This window comes from Odocoileus virginianus, chromosome 7 (genome assembly GCF_023699985.2).
Source record: "Odocoileus virginianus isolate 20LAN1187 ecotype Illinois chromosome 7, Ovbor_1.2, whole genome shotgun sequence".
NCBI classification, from domain to species: Eukaryota; Metazoa; Chordata; class Mammalia; order Artiodactyla; family Cervidae; genus Odocoileus; species Odocoileus virginianus.
The window spans coordinates 17,024,927-17,038,343 of record NC_069680.1 but is presented as its reverse complement, the minus strand read 5'-3'; the positions used below and the strand labels follow the sequence as shown (position 1 = coordinate 17,038,343).

Here is a 13,417-nt window from a genome sequence, read left to right as displayed (position 1 = left end):
CTGGGAAATCCCATGTTCGATCCCTGGGTTGGAAAGATCCCCTGGAGAAGGAAGTGGCAACTCACTCCAGTATTCTTGCCTGGAGAATCCCATGGACAGAGGAGCCTGGCGGGCTACGGTCCATGTAGTCGCAAAGAGTCGGACACGACTGAGCGACTTTCACTTCACTTCACTGCACACCAATAGCAGGGTTGCATGGCCCCAGTGGCCTGCAAATCCCTTTTTCACTCTTTATAGGAAAAGTTTGCCAACCTCTGGCACGTCCCCCTGAGTGGGGCGGCTTTCTTCCCTGGCCCTTCCTGTGAACTGTGAGAACATTATTTCAGGTTCCCAAGTCACATCTCCTCAGCATCCTCATTGAATGTGCACCATCTACGTTGTCATGATGATAATTAAAAGAATTTTCCTTTATTCTTAATTCCTGGCATTTAGGATCTCTTGCTCCTTTGACCTCTGATAATAGACTGTTGGGTCTGTGTAATTATGTGACTCTCTTCTGAATTGCTGGAATTGTTTTACCTTTAAACTTTACCTGGATGCTTATCTTTGGCCCTGGCAGCCCTAGGGACAGAGGCTGCCCTGTTGTTTAAGGAGGGAGAGCGTAGTATAAGCTAGGTCATGCTCAAACGCCTCCTCAATATCCTCCCAGAGAGCTCCTGGTCTTCCTCCACCGAACATGCACGCATGCAACTTTTCCCCCTTTGATTGGCGTTATTATATTTTATTCTGAAGGTTAGTGAAAACTAGTACTTGTTACTTAATAATGCTGAGTACTGTTTCATCCTTACAAAGATACCATGTGATGGTTATTTCTACCTTCCCCATTTTGCAGTAGAGGATCTGAGGCCCAGAGAGGTCAAGTCAGTTGCCCAAAGTCACACAGCTCAGGTGAGCCAGTGTCAGGATTCAAACCCAGAAGTCTGAAGGTCAGACTCCTGCCTCCACCCTATATGCCTCTCTGTACTGATCCACTTACAGATGATTTTGTACAGCGAGACGTTTGGGAGACCCTCAAGAAACACCCCCTGGTGCTCCACTCCTGGACAAGAGGGCAGGCCGCTGTGGGGATAATAGCCATCAGTAGCTCCTGCTGGAGGGCTTGCCCCCCACTTCTGTTTTAATCGTGGGACTCCAGACCAGAGCCAGATCTTGGGTGCTCAGAGCTTCTCTCCAGATGGGACCCACCTTCTCACCACGAGAAGGGTCCCCACACCCCCTCAAGGGGAGAAGGGCTTCTTGGAGGATGGAGCTGGAGGCCTGGCCTCCTCAGGAAGCCTGAGTCCCAGCACGCATCTGCGGAGACCTTGCCGGGGCCCAGGGGAAGGGAAACGCTTTTCCCTCCTGACCCCAGGAAGTCAGCTCTCAGAGAACCACAGCTGGCTTTCACAGTCAGCCCTTACTCTGGCTGACCAAGGGGCCAGGAATGCCTGGAGCAGCAAAGGTGAAGGGTCAGCCATGAGCAGCTACCACCTGTGTCCACTGTGTGTGCAACCCCTGCCCCAGGGAGGAGCCCGCCCCCCTTGCCCCACAGCCACACCTGCCAGCCCAGAACGCAGCTGGGCTGCTTAGGAAATGAGCAGATTTTTCTGCTCTTTCCTGTGTGCTGTGTGGTGCACCTGCTGGGCTGAAAGCTGTTCAGAGCCTGCCCCTGGGATTTATGTCGGCTCTCTTGGTGTCGGGCCAGATGTCATCAGAAGGATGTGGTGTGGGAGCCAGGTGGTGACCTGGCCTCTGCCGGTCCTCTTCATGTGCATGTGTCTCAGCTTGTCGGACAGCACTCCTGTCTGGGGCTGGGAGGCCCCAGACAATGATGGCAAGAGCCTCCTCGTATTTGATGTGGCTTCCTTGGTGGCTCAAATGGTAAAGAAGCTGCCTGCAACGAGGGAGACCCAGGTTCGATCCCTGGGTCGGGAAGATCCCCTGGAGAAGCAGATGGCAACCCACTCTAGTATTCTTGCCTGGAAAATCCCATGGACAGAGGAGCCTGGCAGGCTACAGTCCATGGGGTCACAAAGAGTCAGATATGACTGAAGTGACCTTAGCACACCAGCCCTATGGAAACACTCACACTTGTCTCCTTGAATCCTCAGGACACGCTCTTGTTTTATGGAGAGGGTAAGTGAGGCACAGAGAGGCTGTCACATATCCATGGTTAAGGCTGTGGACTCCTAAAGCCTGGATTCAAACCCACTTAGTTTCACTCTAGAGGCCATACAGATAGATCCGTTAGCCAAACCACAGGAGACTTGGCTCTGGGAGCTTTGGTTTGGGGGCAGCAACCGCAGGAGCATTACTGTGCCCCTAGGGAAGCTGGGATCAGCTGCCGTTGCGGGCCCTGCTGAGTACTGTCTCACAGGGACTCGAGGCCAGGCTGGCTGTTCTCCCACCATTGCCAGGGCCAGGACTGGGGAAGCTCTCTGTCATAGGTCCCCCAAAGAAGCTCATTTTCCAAGGCGAAGATTTCTAGATTTCCCCATACCCTACCTGCCTGGCCCTCTTCTGGGTAGGACAGCAAATCCCCAACAACCCACGGGTTCCCCATGTGGAACGCCCAGCGCAAGGACCTCTGACAACCAGGAGTGGGAATGCACTCCAGATTTTGCCATGTCTGTTCTCAACTCATGAAAGTTCCCTCGGCCTTCTGTAGGGACTTTGTGATTCAGACAGACATTGGAGACCCATGTGGATGGGTGCTTACCCACTGATGAGCTGTATGTACTAATATTCACACCACAATCTACTTCTTTTTTTTAAATTTTTTGTTATTTTTGGCTGTGCTGGGCTTTCATTGCTGCAGGCAGGCTTTCTCTAGCTGTGGCGAGTGGAGGCTACTTTCTAGCTGCGGTGGCTTCCCTTATTGCAGAGCATGGGCTCATGTTGTGATGCATGGCTTAGTTGCTCTGCGGCATGTGGAATCTTCCTGGCCCAGGGATTAAACCTATGTTCCCTGCATGGCAGGTGGATTCTTAACTACTGGACCACCAGAGAAATCTTGCCTGTGTTTTTCTCCCCGGCTATTGCTTATGATCTTACCCTCATAGTCTGGTGCCCATCTTACAGATGGAATAATGGAGGGGTAGAGAACAATTCAGGCTCTGTGCATCTCCATAATTGCATATGTTTTTTAAATCCTACTCAAATTATGCTCATTCACCCTCATGTCATATAAGAATTTCAGGGTTGTCTTGACCTCTGAGCATCCTTCCTTGGTCCTAAATGTTCCTCACACCCTCCAGGCTCCCACGGAGATTTGACCTTGTCTATCAGGACCCATGGGCTTCCCTGATAGCTCAGTTGGTAAAGAATCCGCCTGCAATGCAGGAGACCTGGGATTGATCCCTGAGTTGGGACGATCCCCTGGAGAGGGAAAGGCTACCCACTCCAGTATTCTGGCTTGGAGATTCTGTGGACTCTATCATCCAAGGGTCACAAAGAGTCAGACACAACTGAGTGACTCTCAGTCACTACCAGGAGCTGTGAGCATTCATTGTCCAGTTAAGTGTTTATCTAGACTGACTCCCAACCATCTGCTTGCGCCTCTCAGCTAGTCTGCGGGAGCCATCCAATTTCTGCTGAGCCAATGATTGAACTTATTATGGGAGACGTTTGGAGGTTAGAAGCCTAATGCTCTTCCTCTGCGTGCCCCTGATGAGCTCTTGTCTTTGTAGAAAGTATATTCTATGTAGAAGCCATCATAGCTACCATGACAGCCTGATGCCATCTGGACCTGTAAGTGTATTACACCGTGTGTACAACTATACTGTGTGTGTGGTGGGCATCAGAGCCTCATTTTCTGGGGGAGAACGCTGAGGTTTCGTGAGGTTACATGACATACCCACAGCCCTTCAGCTGATGCAAACCAAACACTGTGGACAGGGTGGCTGATGGAGGTCGCTGTAATCTCTCTTTTCCCTCCCAACTTGCTTGACGTTCAAGCTGGGCATTTTTTCCCCCTGGTTCCCTCTCCTTCCACCCAAAGGGTTAATTCCAAGTTGTTCCCAGTGTATCATATCTGAAAATGTTTGTTTTATTTGTTCATACCACAGATTCCAGAACGTAAACAGCTCTGTGTCCCGAAGATCGAGTCTCCAGAGGGTTACTATGAAGAGGCTGAGCCGTATGACACATCCCTCAATGGTACATCCTGGGGACAGGGCTGGGAGGGGGCTGACCACTTCCTGCAAAGATGCCGGCGCCAGCTTCCCTCCTGGTGACCGGCACGCTCACCCTGGCTGAAAACACAGTGGGGCCTGGGATGCTCCTACCAGAGAGCGTGGCTCAAGTCAAGAGCTGGCCACAGAGCATTTGAGCAGTGGTCTGATGGGGAGCTGAGACCTACAGCAGACCCAGTCCGCCTGCAGGGCAGGGCTTAGGTTGGTCCCCAGTTAGCTGGTTTATTGTGTCTGATGCTTTCTGTTGTCCTGCCTGGATGTTGCGGATTCAGCACAGAAATGTGACAGAGGAGAGGTGCATTGGCCGAGTGGCACAAGTTCCCGGAAGCCATGGAAATGTGGTCAGGCTGAGGCAGAGCCCACTTTCAAGGTTCTTTCACTGGACTGATAGTCCCTGGGCTCCCACTGTGAACCCAGCATGCTTCTAGGAGTGGGAACTCAGCACAGCTCAGCAGTCACAGCACTTAGATCCGGGGAGAGAAGACAGGCAACATATAGATGTGGGATATGTCAGGTGGTGATAACTTGTCAGGACCGAAAGTGGCAAGGGCTGAGTTGAAGCAGGAGAGGGATGTTATTCTAACTTAGGGAGGGCCTCTCTGAGCAGATTTCTTAAAGAAGTGGCAAGTGGGTGGGGTTGGTACCTGCAGGGAGAACAGAGCACACAGCACATGCAAAGGCCTTGAGGTGGGAGGGCCCTTAGCATGTTTGGAGGCCTGCGCGGCAAGAGCAGGTTAGGGTTGGGTGAGATGGATAGGGGATGCAGGCACAGAAGGCAGCTGTAGACCCTGGTAAAGACCTTAGCTTTTCTCTGAATAGACTTTTCTCTAGCCTTTAGAGGGTTACTTTGTGGTAGACCTAATATAAATATTAAAAAGACCAACTTTGCTCTGGGGGCAGGGCTCACGCTGGAGTGCTCTGGTCCTCAGCCTGCTGAGGCTGGATCAGAAATGCTCTTGTTGTGGGGGTTCTATAACACAGGAACACCTTGAAGATCCTGGGAGAGATGGTTGTGGCCCTGCTCTCTGGGGTAGCTAGATCCTGGTCCCCTCACTCTCTCCCTTTCTTACCTCCTTCTCTTTCCTTTTTTTGTAAGTGCAAGGTCTTTGAAAGCATAAGGCAATTTGCAGATATGGGAAGTCAACGTCCCTGGTGGGGGGAATGAACTTGGCCTAAGGGGGGCCTTATTGGTGTCGGGGATGAGATGGTACCAGTCCCCTGGAGCACGTGGGATTCTTGTCCTCTTTTTTCATGCCTCACCTACTGTCTGCAGTCCCAGGAACTGTGTGGGAGGCGAGGGCCTCTCTGGACGCAAGGAATTTTATTCTAAGAGGCTGGCTTTGTGGGCAGACGTCACTTAGCTTGTGAGGTGTTGCCAAGTCACCGCTGGACTGTGATTTCAGGCCGCAGCTGTGGGCGCGGCAGGGCTGTCTGGGTGCGTCTGGAAGGTGGGAGCCCTGACTCACCCCGGTGAGCACCTCCATGCCTCTGAAGCCCGTCTCTCTGGGGTGTGGCCCCTGCCAGCCGGGGCCTGCCTCCCAGACGCTCCCGGGGGCCTGTCTGTGGAGCAGACACTTCATCTCGACACAAACAAGTGGTCAGAAGGATCTCGGTGTTTGTCTCTCAACTGGGAATTCGTATTGGTTTTATCCGGGACTAGGAGGAGAGGGGGGTCATCTCAAGGTCAGCAAGTAGGGGCGGTGGGAAGATGCCCAATTGCCTTTTCTCTCCTGCCAGCACAAGGACTGAGGATGACCTGGGGGACCTTCCCCTGCATTAAAAGCTGGGCTGTCCTCGGTTCCAGCCTGTTGTCCACCACACCGGTTTGACCCGTGGGACACCTGATCACAACAAGAGAAGCGACCGCTGGACTAAGCCCCTTGCTCTAGTTCTTTGGCATCAGCAATTTTGCTGACTTCCTGCAGAAGGCCAGGGGGTGGCTTCTTGGCCTGCTTTATCAGCACTGTGCCCTCACGGCTCCCCTGGGTCAGGTGCCTCTCTCAACCCAGGTTTAGTAAGTGCCCTGCCATGAGTATAGCTACTGCATGGACAATGCCTCCTGCTGGGGTAATGGCAGCTGCTGTAACAAACAGCACCCAGCTGGCAGTTTATAGTAGCCCAGTGCAAATCTGATTCTCATTCTTGGACAGTTCGGCGTGGGCATTACTGGTCAGCAGGCTCCTTCCAGCATCGGCTTGGCCACCCTCTGAGGCCACAGAAGCCTCTGCAAAGAGGGTGGGGGACCTCTGTGTGCTTCTTAAGGCACCAGCCAGGAGGACACCCAGGGCTTCTCTCCACATTCCGTTGGTGACAGGCAATCATGTCTCTGGATGGGAAGGAGCTAGGAAATGATGTCCTTGGCCAGGCTGGGGCCTCGCCCGACAAGCCCACATCTCTGATGGGAACGCGCTCGCTTCTGATGGACGGGCAGCCACGTTGCATCTCTTTGTGTCTCTGCCTCTGGACCTGCCCCTCTCTTCATCTTCTCTCTTTTCCTCTTGTCTCTTGCTGTGCTTCCGGAAATGCCACAGGCCATCCCTGCAGATATCCCCCCTGTGGAGCCCCCAGATGGGTGCAGGTGCCTGAAGGAGTCGTTTACGCCACCATCACCTTGGGTACTGCTCGTCCCAAAGCAGGAATGCCAGTGATCCCTGTGCCTGCTGCCTGGCTTGCAGAGGCGGGGTGCATGCCCGAGGGTGGCCGCCGCCCTCTTCCCGCCCTCGTGTGCGGGTCCTGCATGAGGATGCCCTGTGTCACCCCTCCGCAGACCCCTGCTTGTGGCATCTGGAAGGATGGCTCGAGGACGCAGAGTGTGGCAGGGCCGTGCCGCCCTCTGTTCCCGAGGATATGCCACAGGACACAGTGGCTGCGGTACCCAGCAGGGGCAGCCAAAAGGGGGCTGAAATTATCAGAGCGTCCTGCCTCTCCCTCCTGCTTACCCTGCGACCTCTGGCAGCCAAGTGTCTGTTTAACAATATCCTTCATTTATGGCTGTGCCATGATCGCTCTTAGGGATAAATAAAATGGTCAATACATTTGCCCTAAAATTTCCTCCAAGCTGTTCCAGATATCATCCCATTCCCCCCTGGAGGCCAATGGGCAGACATTAGAATTCTCCATGGAACAGGTTGGGCAACCCCAGGAGCACAAGACAGCCGGGGGCAGGGAGGAGGGTGGGGTCTGGCCAGCTTCTTCACACTATATACTCTGTAGCCTCACCCACTAACCCACTGAGAGAGATACCCCAACGGCTGCATCTTTCTTCTTTCATTTATTGTGCAGCTAATGCAGTGCTGACAAGGGGGATTTCTTTTTTATAGAATCACCCCACCATTAGATCATTGAATTCTCCGTGTGGCCTTTCAGTACTGTTGTCTTTGCATAGATGATTGTAACTGCGCTTTCTCACTTGCCATCTTAAGGAGTTTTCTCAAGTTGCAGCTTAGCTTGCAAGAGCTTTCCCTGATTACGGTTGCATGGTACCCTGGACGAAATCATGCTTTCTCCAGCCTCCTTCTGCTGACTGTTCAGAAGTACTTGCATGAATATCTTAATGCATGTAACCTCCCCCTGCCCGCCTTCCTTCCTTTTTAAAAAACTAATTTCCTCGGATAAACTCCCAAGACTGGGATTATTGGGTCAGAGGGGATGGATGTTTTTATGGCTCTCGAAAAAACAGGCTGATGGGTTGTTTCCTGAGAGGCTGGTGTTAATTTATGTCGCCACCAGCCATACATGAGGTCAGGGTTCCCTACTGGGTAGCACCACTATTTTCAGTCTGCTTATATTCTGTGAGTTTTTTATTGTCAGGAAGGGGAGTAGTATCACATGCTTTTAAAGAAAACTGATATTAAAGTAGTCAAAGTGTTATTTTTAGAAATATTAAAGCAAAATAAAGCACATTTTTATTGGCATTGTAGCTAGAATAACTGTGGCCATGGCCTCATTCCATTTTCCTATATTTCTAGTTCAAAGGTGGTTCTGTTTTCTTAGTATGCAGGAACCTAGCTATGTAGCGTGTACCAGAGGCTTCTGGAGAAGGGAAGATGGGGGACCCATGGACTGTCTCTTTCCTGGTGGGTAATGTGGAGATGAAAGAGAGGTTCCATTCACTCTGACTTGAGGGGATAGAACATGTCTATGGAAGTCATAGGGAAGCAGATGTGACTTTCTGTTAGAGCTGCTCTGTAACGGAAGCAATTGTCCAGCAGCCAGAGGGTAGTGAGCTCCCCGTCCATGGGGGAATTCAAGCAGAGGCTGGAGCAGGGTTATGATAAGCAGGATTCCTGAGCTGAGCCAGGGGTTGCTGGACCTGAATCCTGAGGTTCTCTTTTCTCCATGTCTTGCATTTTGAGGTTTGATACTTTTTTCTGCTCCTAGTTTCTGTTGGCCTTGGAGAGGGCAGTGAGGTCAGAGAACAGAACACCTCTGGCAAGGTGGTGGGGGCAGAAACTGAGGCACGTGGAGCGGGTACAGGATTGGGTGAGATGTGGTGAGAGATGTGGTGAGTTGGGGGACTCTTTTAAAGAGAATACAATGTAAGGGTGGCTTATTGCCAAGAAGGAAGGGTATCAGGTGGAGATGAGCAGGAGTAGCTGGGTTCCTGCTGGGAGGCATTCTGTGAGAAGAGAGAACAGTCTATGGAGGAAGAGTGGATTCTCCAGGAGGGCTGACAGTGACCTTAGGAGGGGGAGGGTGGCCCGGAGGGCCCGCTCCTGCTGTGGGTTACTGCACTTTTGCCTCCAAGCGTCATAGCTTCTCGCTGCTCCCAGGACAGGAGAGGGACAGAGCAGGCCTGGCGGGAGAGTTGGGGGGCGACCGCTGGAGGCTTGTCCACCTCTGGGCTCAGACGGCGACCCCCTCTTCCCGAGGCCTTAGAATGATAGAGCATCATCCATGCACACACACCAGAAGAACCAAGAAAGAGTTCACCCCTCATTTTATCCTTCAGTGAAGGAAGTGGAGGCCCCGAGGCCAGCACTGGTCTTCACAAGAGCCCACATCAGAGGTTTCCGTGGGGTCTGAGATGACAGGATTTGTGGAGGAAAGGGGAGACACCTGCTTTCACGCTATCTGTGTCTGTGACCAGAGGCAGCATCCAAGACACTCTGCTCAGCGCTTCCGGGGCCAGAAAGTCTGCCTGGGCCTGCAGTTGGTGGTGACGGGCTGGTTCCAGGGCACGGGGCGGGGTGGGGAGGCTGGTCTGGGGCCCACGGGGCTGTTCCTGCCCGCTGCCCACCCTCCCAAAGGAGCAAAGCCTGTTTAGGAGCATCGCTTGCCCGGCAGGGCTGTGACAGCGAGGTCTTCCTTTGCAGAGGATGGAGAGGCCGTGAGCAGCTCCTACGAGTCCTACGACGAGGAAGAGAGCAGCAAGGGCAAGTCGGCCCCCCACCAGTGGCCCTCGCCCGAGGCCAGCATCGAGCTGATGCGCGACGCCCGCATCTGTGCCTTCCTCTGGCGCAAGAAGTGGCTGGGCCAGTGGGCCAAGCAGCTGTGCGTCATCAAGGACACCAGGCTCCTGGTGAGTGCCCTGCTCTCCTCTCCCCTCTCCTCTCCTGGGAGCAGGATGAAGGTGGTCCCGGATGCCAGGCACTCAAGAGCCTATTACAGCAGGAAGTTTCTACTTCTCCCCGACCTGAAACTGTATGCAGAATCTTATAAGCATGGATGAACATGCTTTTTTCTTAACTAGAAAGGTCTAGTAGTTGTCAGCAGACTTTTAAAGGGGTCTGTGATAACCAACCCCCTCCTCCCCCAGTACTATTCCCTGGATATTTTTCCAGGGATCTTTTGTTCCCCTGGTTTGTGGGCTCCTCCTTCCTCACATCTCAGCCTCTGGAGGTTTGGGGCAGAGCCTGCTGCCCAGTTAGGGCTCCCCCGCCCAGCACCCAACCCCCAGTGTGCAGCGTGAGAGCCATAGGCATCTCTGCTCAGAAGCTGGAATATTCTGAATGACTGATCGTAAGACCCCTAGGGCATCAGAAGATGGTATTCTGACCACAGCCCTGTTTCTTGTTATTTTAAATTAAACCTTGGTTTTATGCCCCAATTTGAGGTTCCATGGAGTCATTACAAACACCCCCTTTTTGTTAGTTAAAACCTGCCCTGCTGTGTGCAGATGTTTTCAGGTAGTCCTGTTAAGCAGCTTCATAAGAACCCCCATTTTACAAGTGAGAAACGGAGGGTAGTGCATTTTCCCTGATAGGGAAGAGTCGCTTCCTTTCTTTGCTCACACATCATCTAAGTGAATGATAAACTTGGCCTTCATCCCCCTTTGACCCCTTACTGGGAAAGTTGAGCCAGAAACAGAAGCAGAGAGGCAGAGAGCTGGGGAAAGTGCCTTCCACCCTGGGGAGGTGGGGATTGCCCACAGAGGACTCCTAAAATAGGAGCCAGCCCAGATCTGCAGGGGGATTAGAGCTGCTTGGGTAAGTAGGGCCCTGGAGTGTCTCTGCAGAGTTGGAGGGGGAGGTTTGAGGGAGACACAGATCAGCTGCCTGGTGGTTCTGATGCTGACAACACACTCTGCTGATGTTTGAGGTCACGGTTCTGCACTTGCACAAAGGGCTCCGGCCTTCTGGTCCAGCTCTCAGCGGGCCCTGCCCTGCCCAGCAGCGCCCCCTCCTCTGCAGAACCCAGCCGACAGCGTCGCGCCTCTCCTCTCTTGCAGTGTTACAAATCCTCCAAGGACCACAGCCCTCAGCTGGACGTGAGCTTGCTGGGCAGCAGCGTGGTGCACAAGGAGAAGCAAGTGCGGAAGAAGGAGCACAAGCTGAAGATCACGCCGCTGAACGCCGACGTGATCGTGCTGGGCCTGCAGAGCAGGGACCAGGCGGAGCAGTGGCTCAGGGTGAGGGAGGCGCCGGGCCGCCCGGCAGCGGATCCACTCCCCTCTGCGGCCCCCAGGGGTTCCTGCAGCCCCAGCTCCCCCGATTTTTCAAAGGGATGACTGTGGTCAGGGCAGAGAGTCCACCATCCTTCAAGTCCGCAGGGCTTCCCCATCCTACGTGGGAGTGATCTGTCTTGGGGAGATGGATCACAGGGCTCAGTGGCCAGGTCTGCGGCCTTGGCAGCCACCTGGACTTGGGCTCCAGCTGAAATCCACTTGTCTTCAGGCCTCCAGGGAGGCATTGCTGGCCCGTGAAAAGGCTCCTCCCAGAGGAGGCAGGGTGGGCAGTGACAGGCAAGTCTGGGAACCGGGGTTGGACCGAGGCAGCACGCAGGCCCTCCACAGTGAGCGCCACGGCCCCCAGGAGCCAGAGGACCGTCTGGCAAAAGTTGCTTTTACCCCCACAAGGAGCAGCCACCCCTGCCCAGGATGGGACGAAAGGGGGCTTGCGGAGCTGAGGGCGGCTACCGTCGGCCTGCTTGGGTTCTGTTGCAAACCCCACCCACCAGTCCCTGGTGCCCCACCAGAACGCATGGGGCCTGCTGGACCTAGGGCCAGGGAACCCCCTGCACCCAGCTGGGGCCTGAGGCCATAGGTGGGCTGGGTGCAGGGGTGGAGGCCGGGTGCTCTGCTCCTCGGAAATTCTGCAACCTCTCTCTCTCACCCCCACCCGCCTGGGGTGGCTGACCTAGGGGGCGCACCCGCCCTCCCCCGACCTAGCGGGGGCTCCAGCTGTGGTCTGGCTGTGAGTGCAGGTCTAAAGGCCCTTCCTCTTCCTTCAGGTCATTCAGGAGGTGAGCGGCCTGCCTTCTGAAGGAGCTTGTGAGGGAAACCAGTTCACCCCAGATGCCCAGCGCCTGAGCTGTCCGAAGGTAAGCCTCTGCCCAGTGTGGTTCAGTTGCTAAGTTAATGTCCGACTCTTGTGACCCCATGGACTGTAGCCTACAAGGCTTCTCTGTGGGATTTCCCAGTCAAGAATACTGGAATGGGTTGCTATTTCCTTCTCCAGGACATCTTCCCAACCCAGGGATCGAACCCGTCTCCTGCGTTGCAGGCAGATTCTTTACTGACTTGGCTACTGGGAAAGCCCAAAGCCTCTGCCCCTGCCCAGGATGGGGCGAGAGGGTTCAGTTCCATCGGAGCCCAGAAGAGAGTTTGATTCTGGTTTTTTTTCCTGCATAAAATTACAGATGGAAAATTGGGAGCTTTGCTTTTGTACTTCAGCCGGATTGTTAAGAAACATACCATGCTTGGCTGAGGGCAGTAGCTTCAGCTTGGCAGGGAAACTGATGAGGATGATAGAGACTTTATAACATTATCTTGCTCGGGGGAAAATTTATTGGGATGGAAGTCACTTGCCTCCCTTCTTGGGCGGGGAGATTTCTTTTTCTAGGCTCTTCCTTCCCCCTTCCTCCCCGTAGATCTTCAGGGCCTGGGAAACCGTGTAGGTGTGGACCCCAACCAGAGAGTCCTGCTGCTCATTTGCACGGAGCTGTGGGGCCCCTGTTTTGGTGTCAAAGTCAGGAAAGTTGGGCTGGGTGCTGGCCCGGGGCGGGGGGTTGCTGTCATTAAGGGTTCACACTCCATGTCCCCAGGTATCTGCAGGTGGGTACCTGAAGCCTGGAGTGCACAGAACAGAGGGTTCCTGTTTCTCATCTTGGGGTCTCCACCTGTGGCAGGCAGGGGGGCATGGGCCACCCCCAGGCAGGAGAACCCACAGCCTTCTAGAGTGACAGAGGAGGGCCTGATGTTTTCCTTGTCTTATTCATTTTTTGGTCACTAATAAGAAAAGTCCGAGTTTACCTGGGGATTTCTTCATGTTGGGACTAGAACTAAGAGTTCTCCCTACAGACCTGGAGTGCAGATGCCCTGGCCAGGGCCCGCAGTCCTTGGCCCCTGGTGAAGGTGCTGTGGTTGGGAATCCCTGGGTTTGTCTTCCAGAGGTCTGGAGTCAGTGGTTCTAGGAGAAGCCTGATTGGAATATGCTGAGTGTCTGCTCTAGGGGACTGTCTGTAGTCTCACAACAGCCCTGGGAATGCACAGTCTCCCTATCTTATAATCATGCAGGATGGACTTCAGAGAGGTCCCGCCTGATTAGAGAGTGTTCTAAGTGGGATTTGAATCATGGTCTGACCCTGTGCACACAAACCAGCCCTTCTCCAAAGCCTGACGTGTGGGTAGCACAGTCAGCTCTCAAAAGACATCCTCACACCCTCCTGCTGGGGGTACGTCCCAGGGGCCTGACAGTTAGCTTCAGTTGCAGTGCTGACTTTCATGCACTCCTGAGGCTGGCTACCTGCTCTTCCCCTGTGACAGGTCCACCGTCACATCAGTGGAGCAGTCACCCTGAGAACTC

General features: G+C 53.9%; 1 protein-coding gene across 3 annotated transcripts in view; it reads left to right on the top strand.

Annotated features, from left to right (window-relative positions):
- The window catches only part of AFAP1L2 (actin filament associated protein 1 like 2), a 114,979-nt gene that overhangs the window by 84,532 nt on the left and 17,030 nt on the right, over window positions 1–13,417 (top strand). For 2 of the 3 annotated variants that reach the window (XM_070470222.1, XM_070470221.1), the window contains 5 exons: window positions 4,047–4,137; window positions 6,704–6,787; window positions 9,488–9,693; window positions 10,843–11,022; window positions 11,844–11,933. In XM_070470222.1, the coding sequence (XP_070326323.1) occupies window positions 4,047–4,137; window positions 6,704–6,787; window positions 9,488–9,693; window positions 10,843–11,022; window positions 11,844–11,933 (651 nt within the window). The remainder of the gene's footprint in view (window positions 1–4,046; window positions 4,138–6,703; window positions 6,788–9,487; window positions 9,694–10,842; window positions 11,023–11,843; window positions 11,934–13,417) is intronic. The other variant, XM_070470223.1, reaches the window with a different exon arrangement.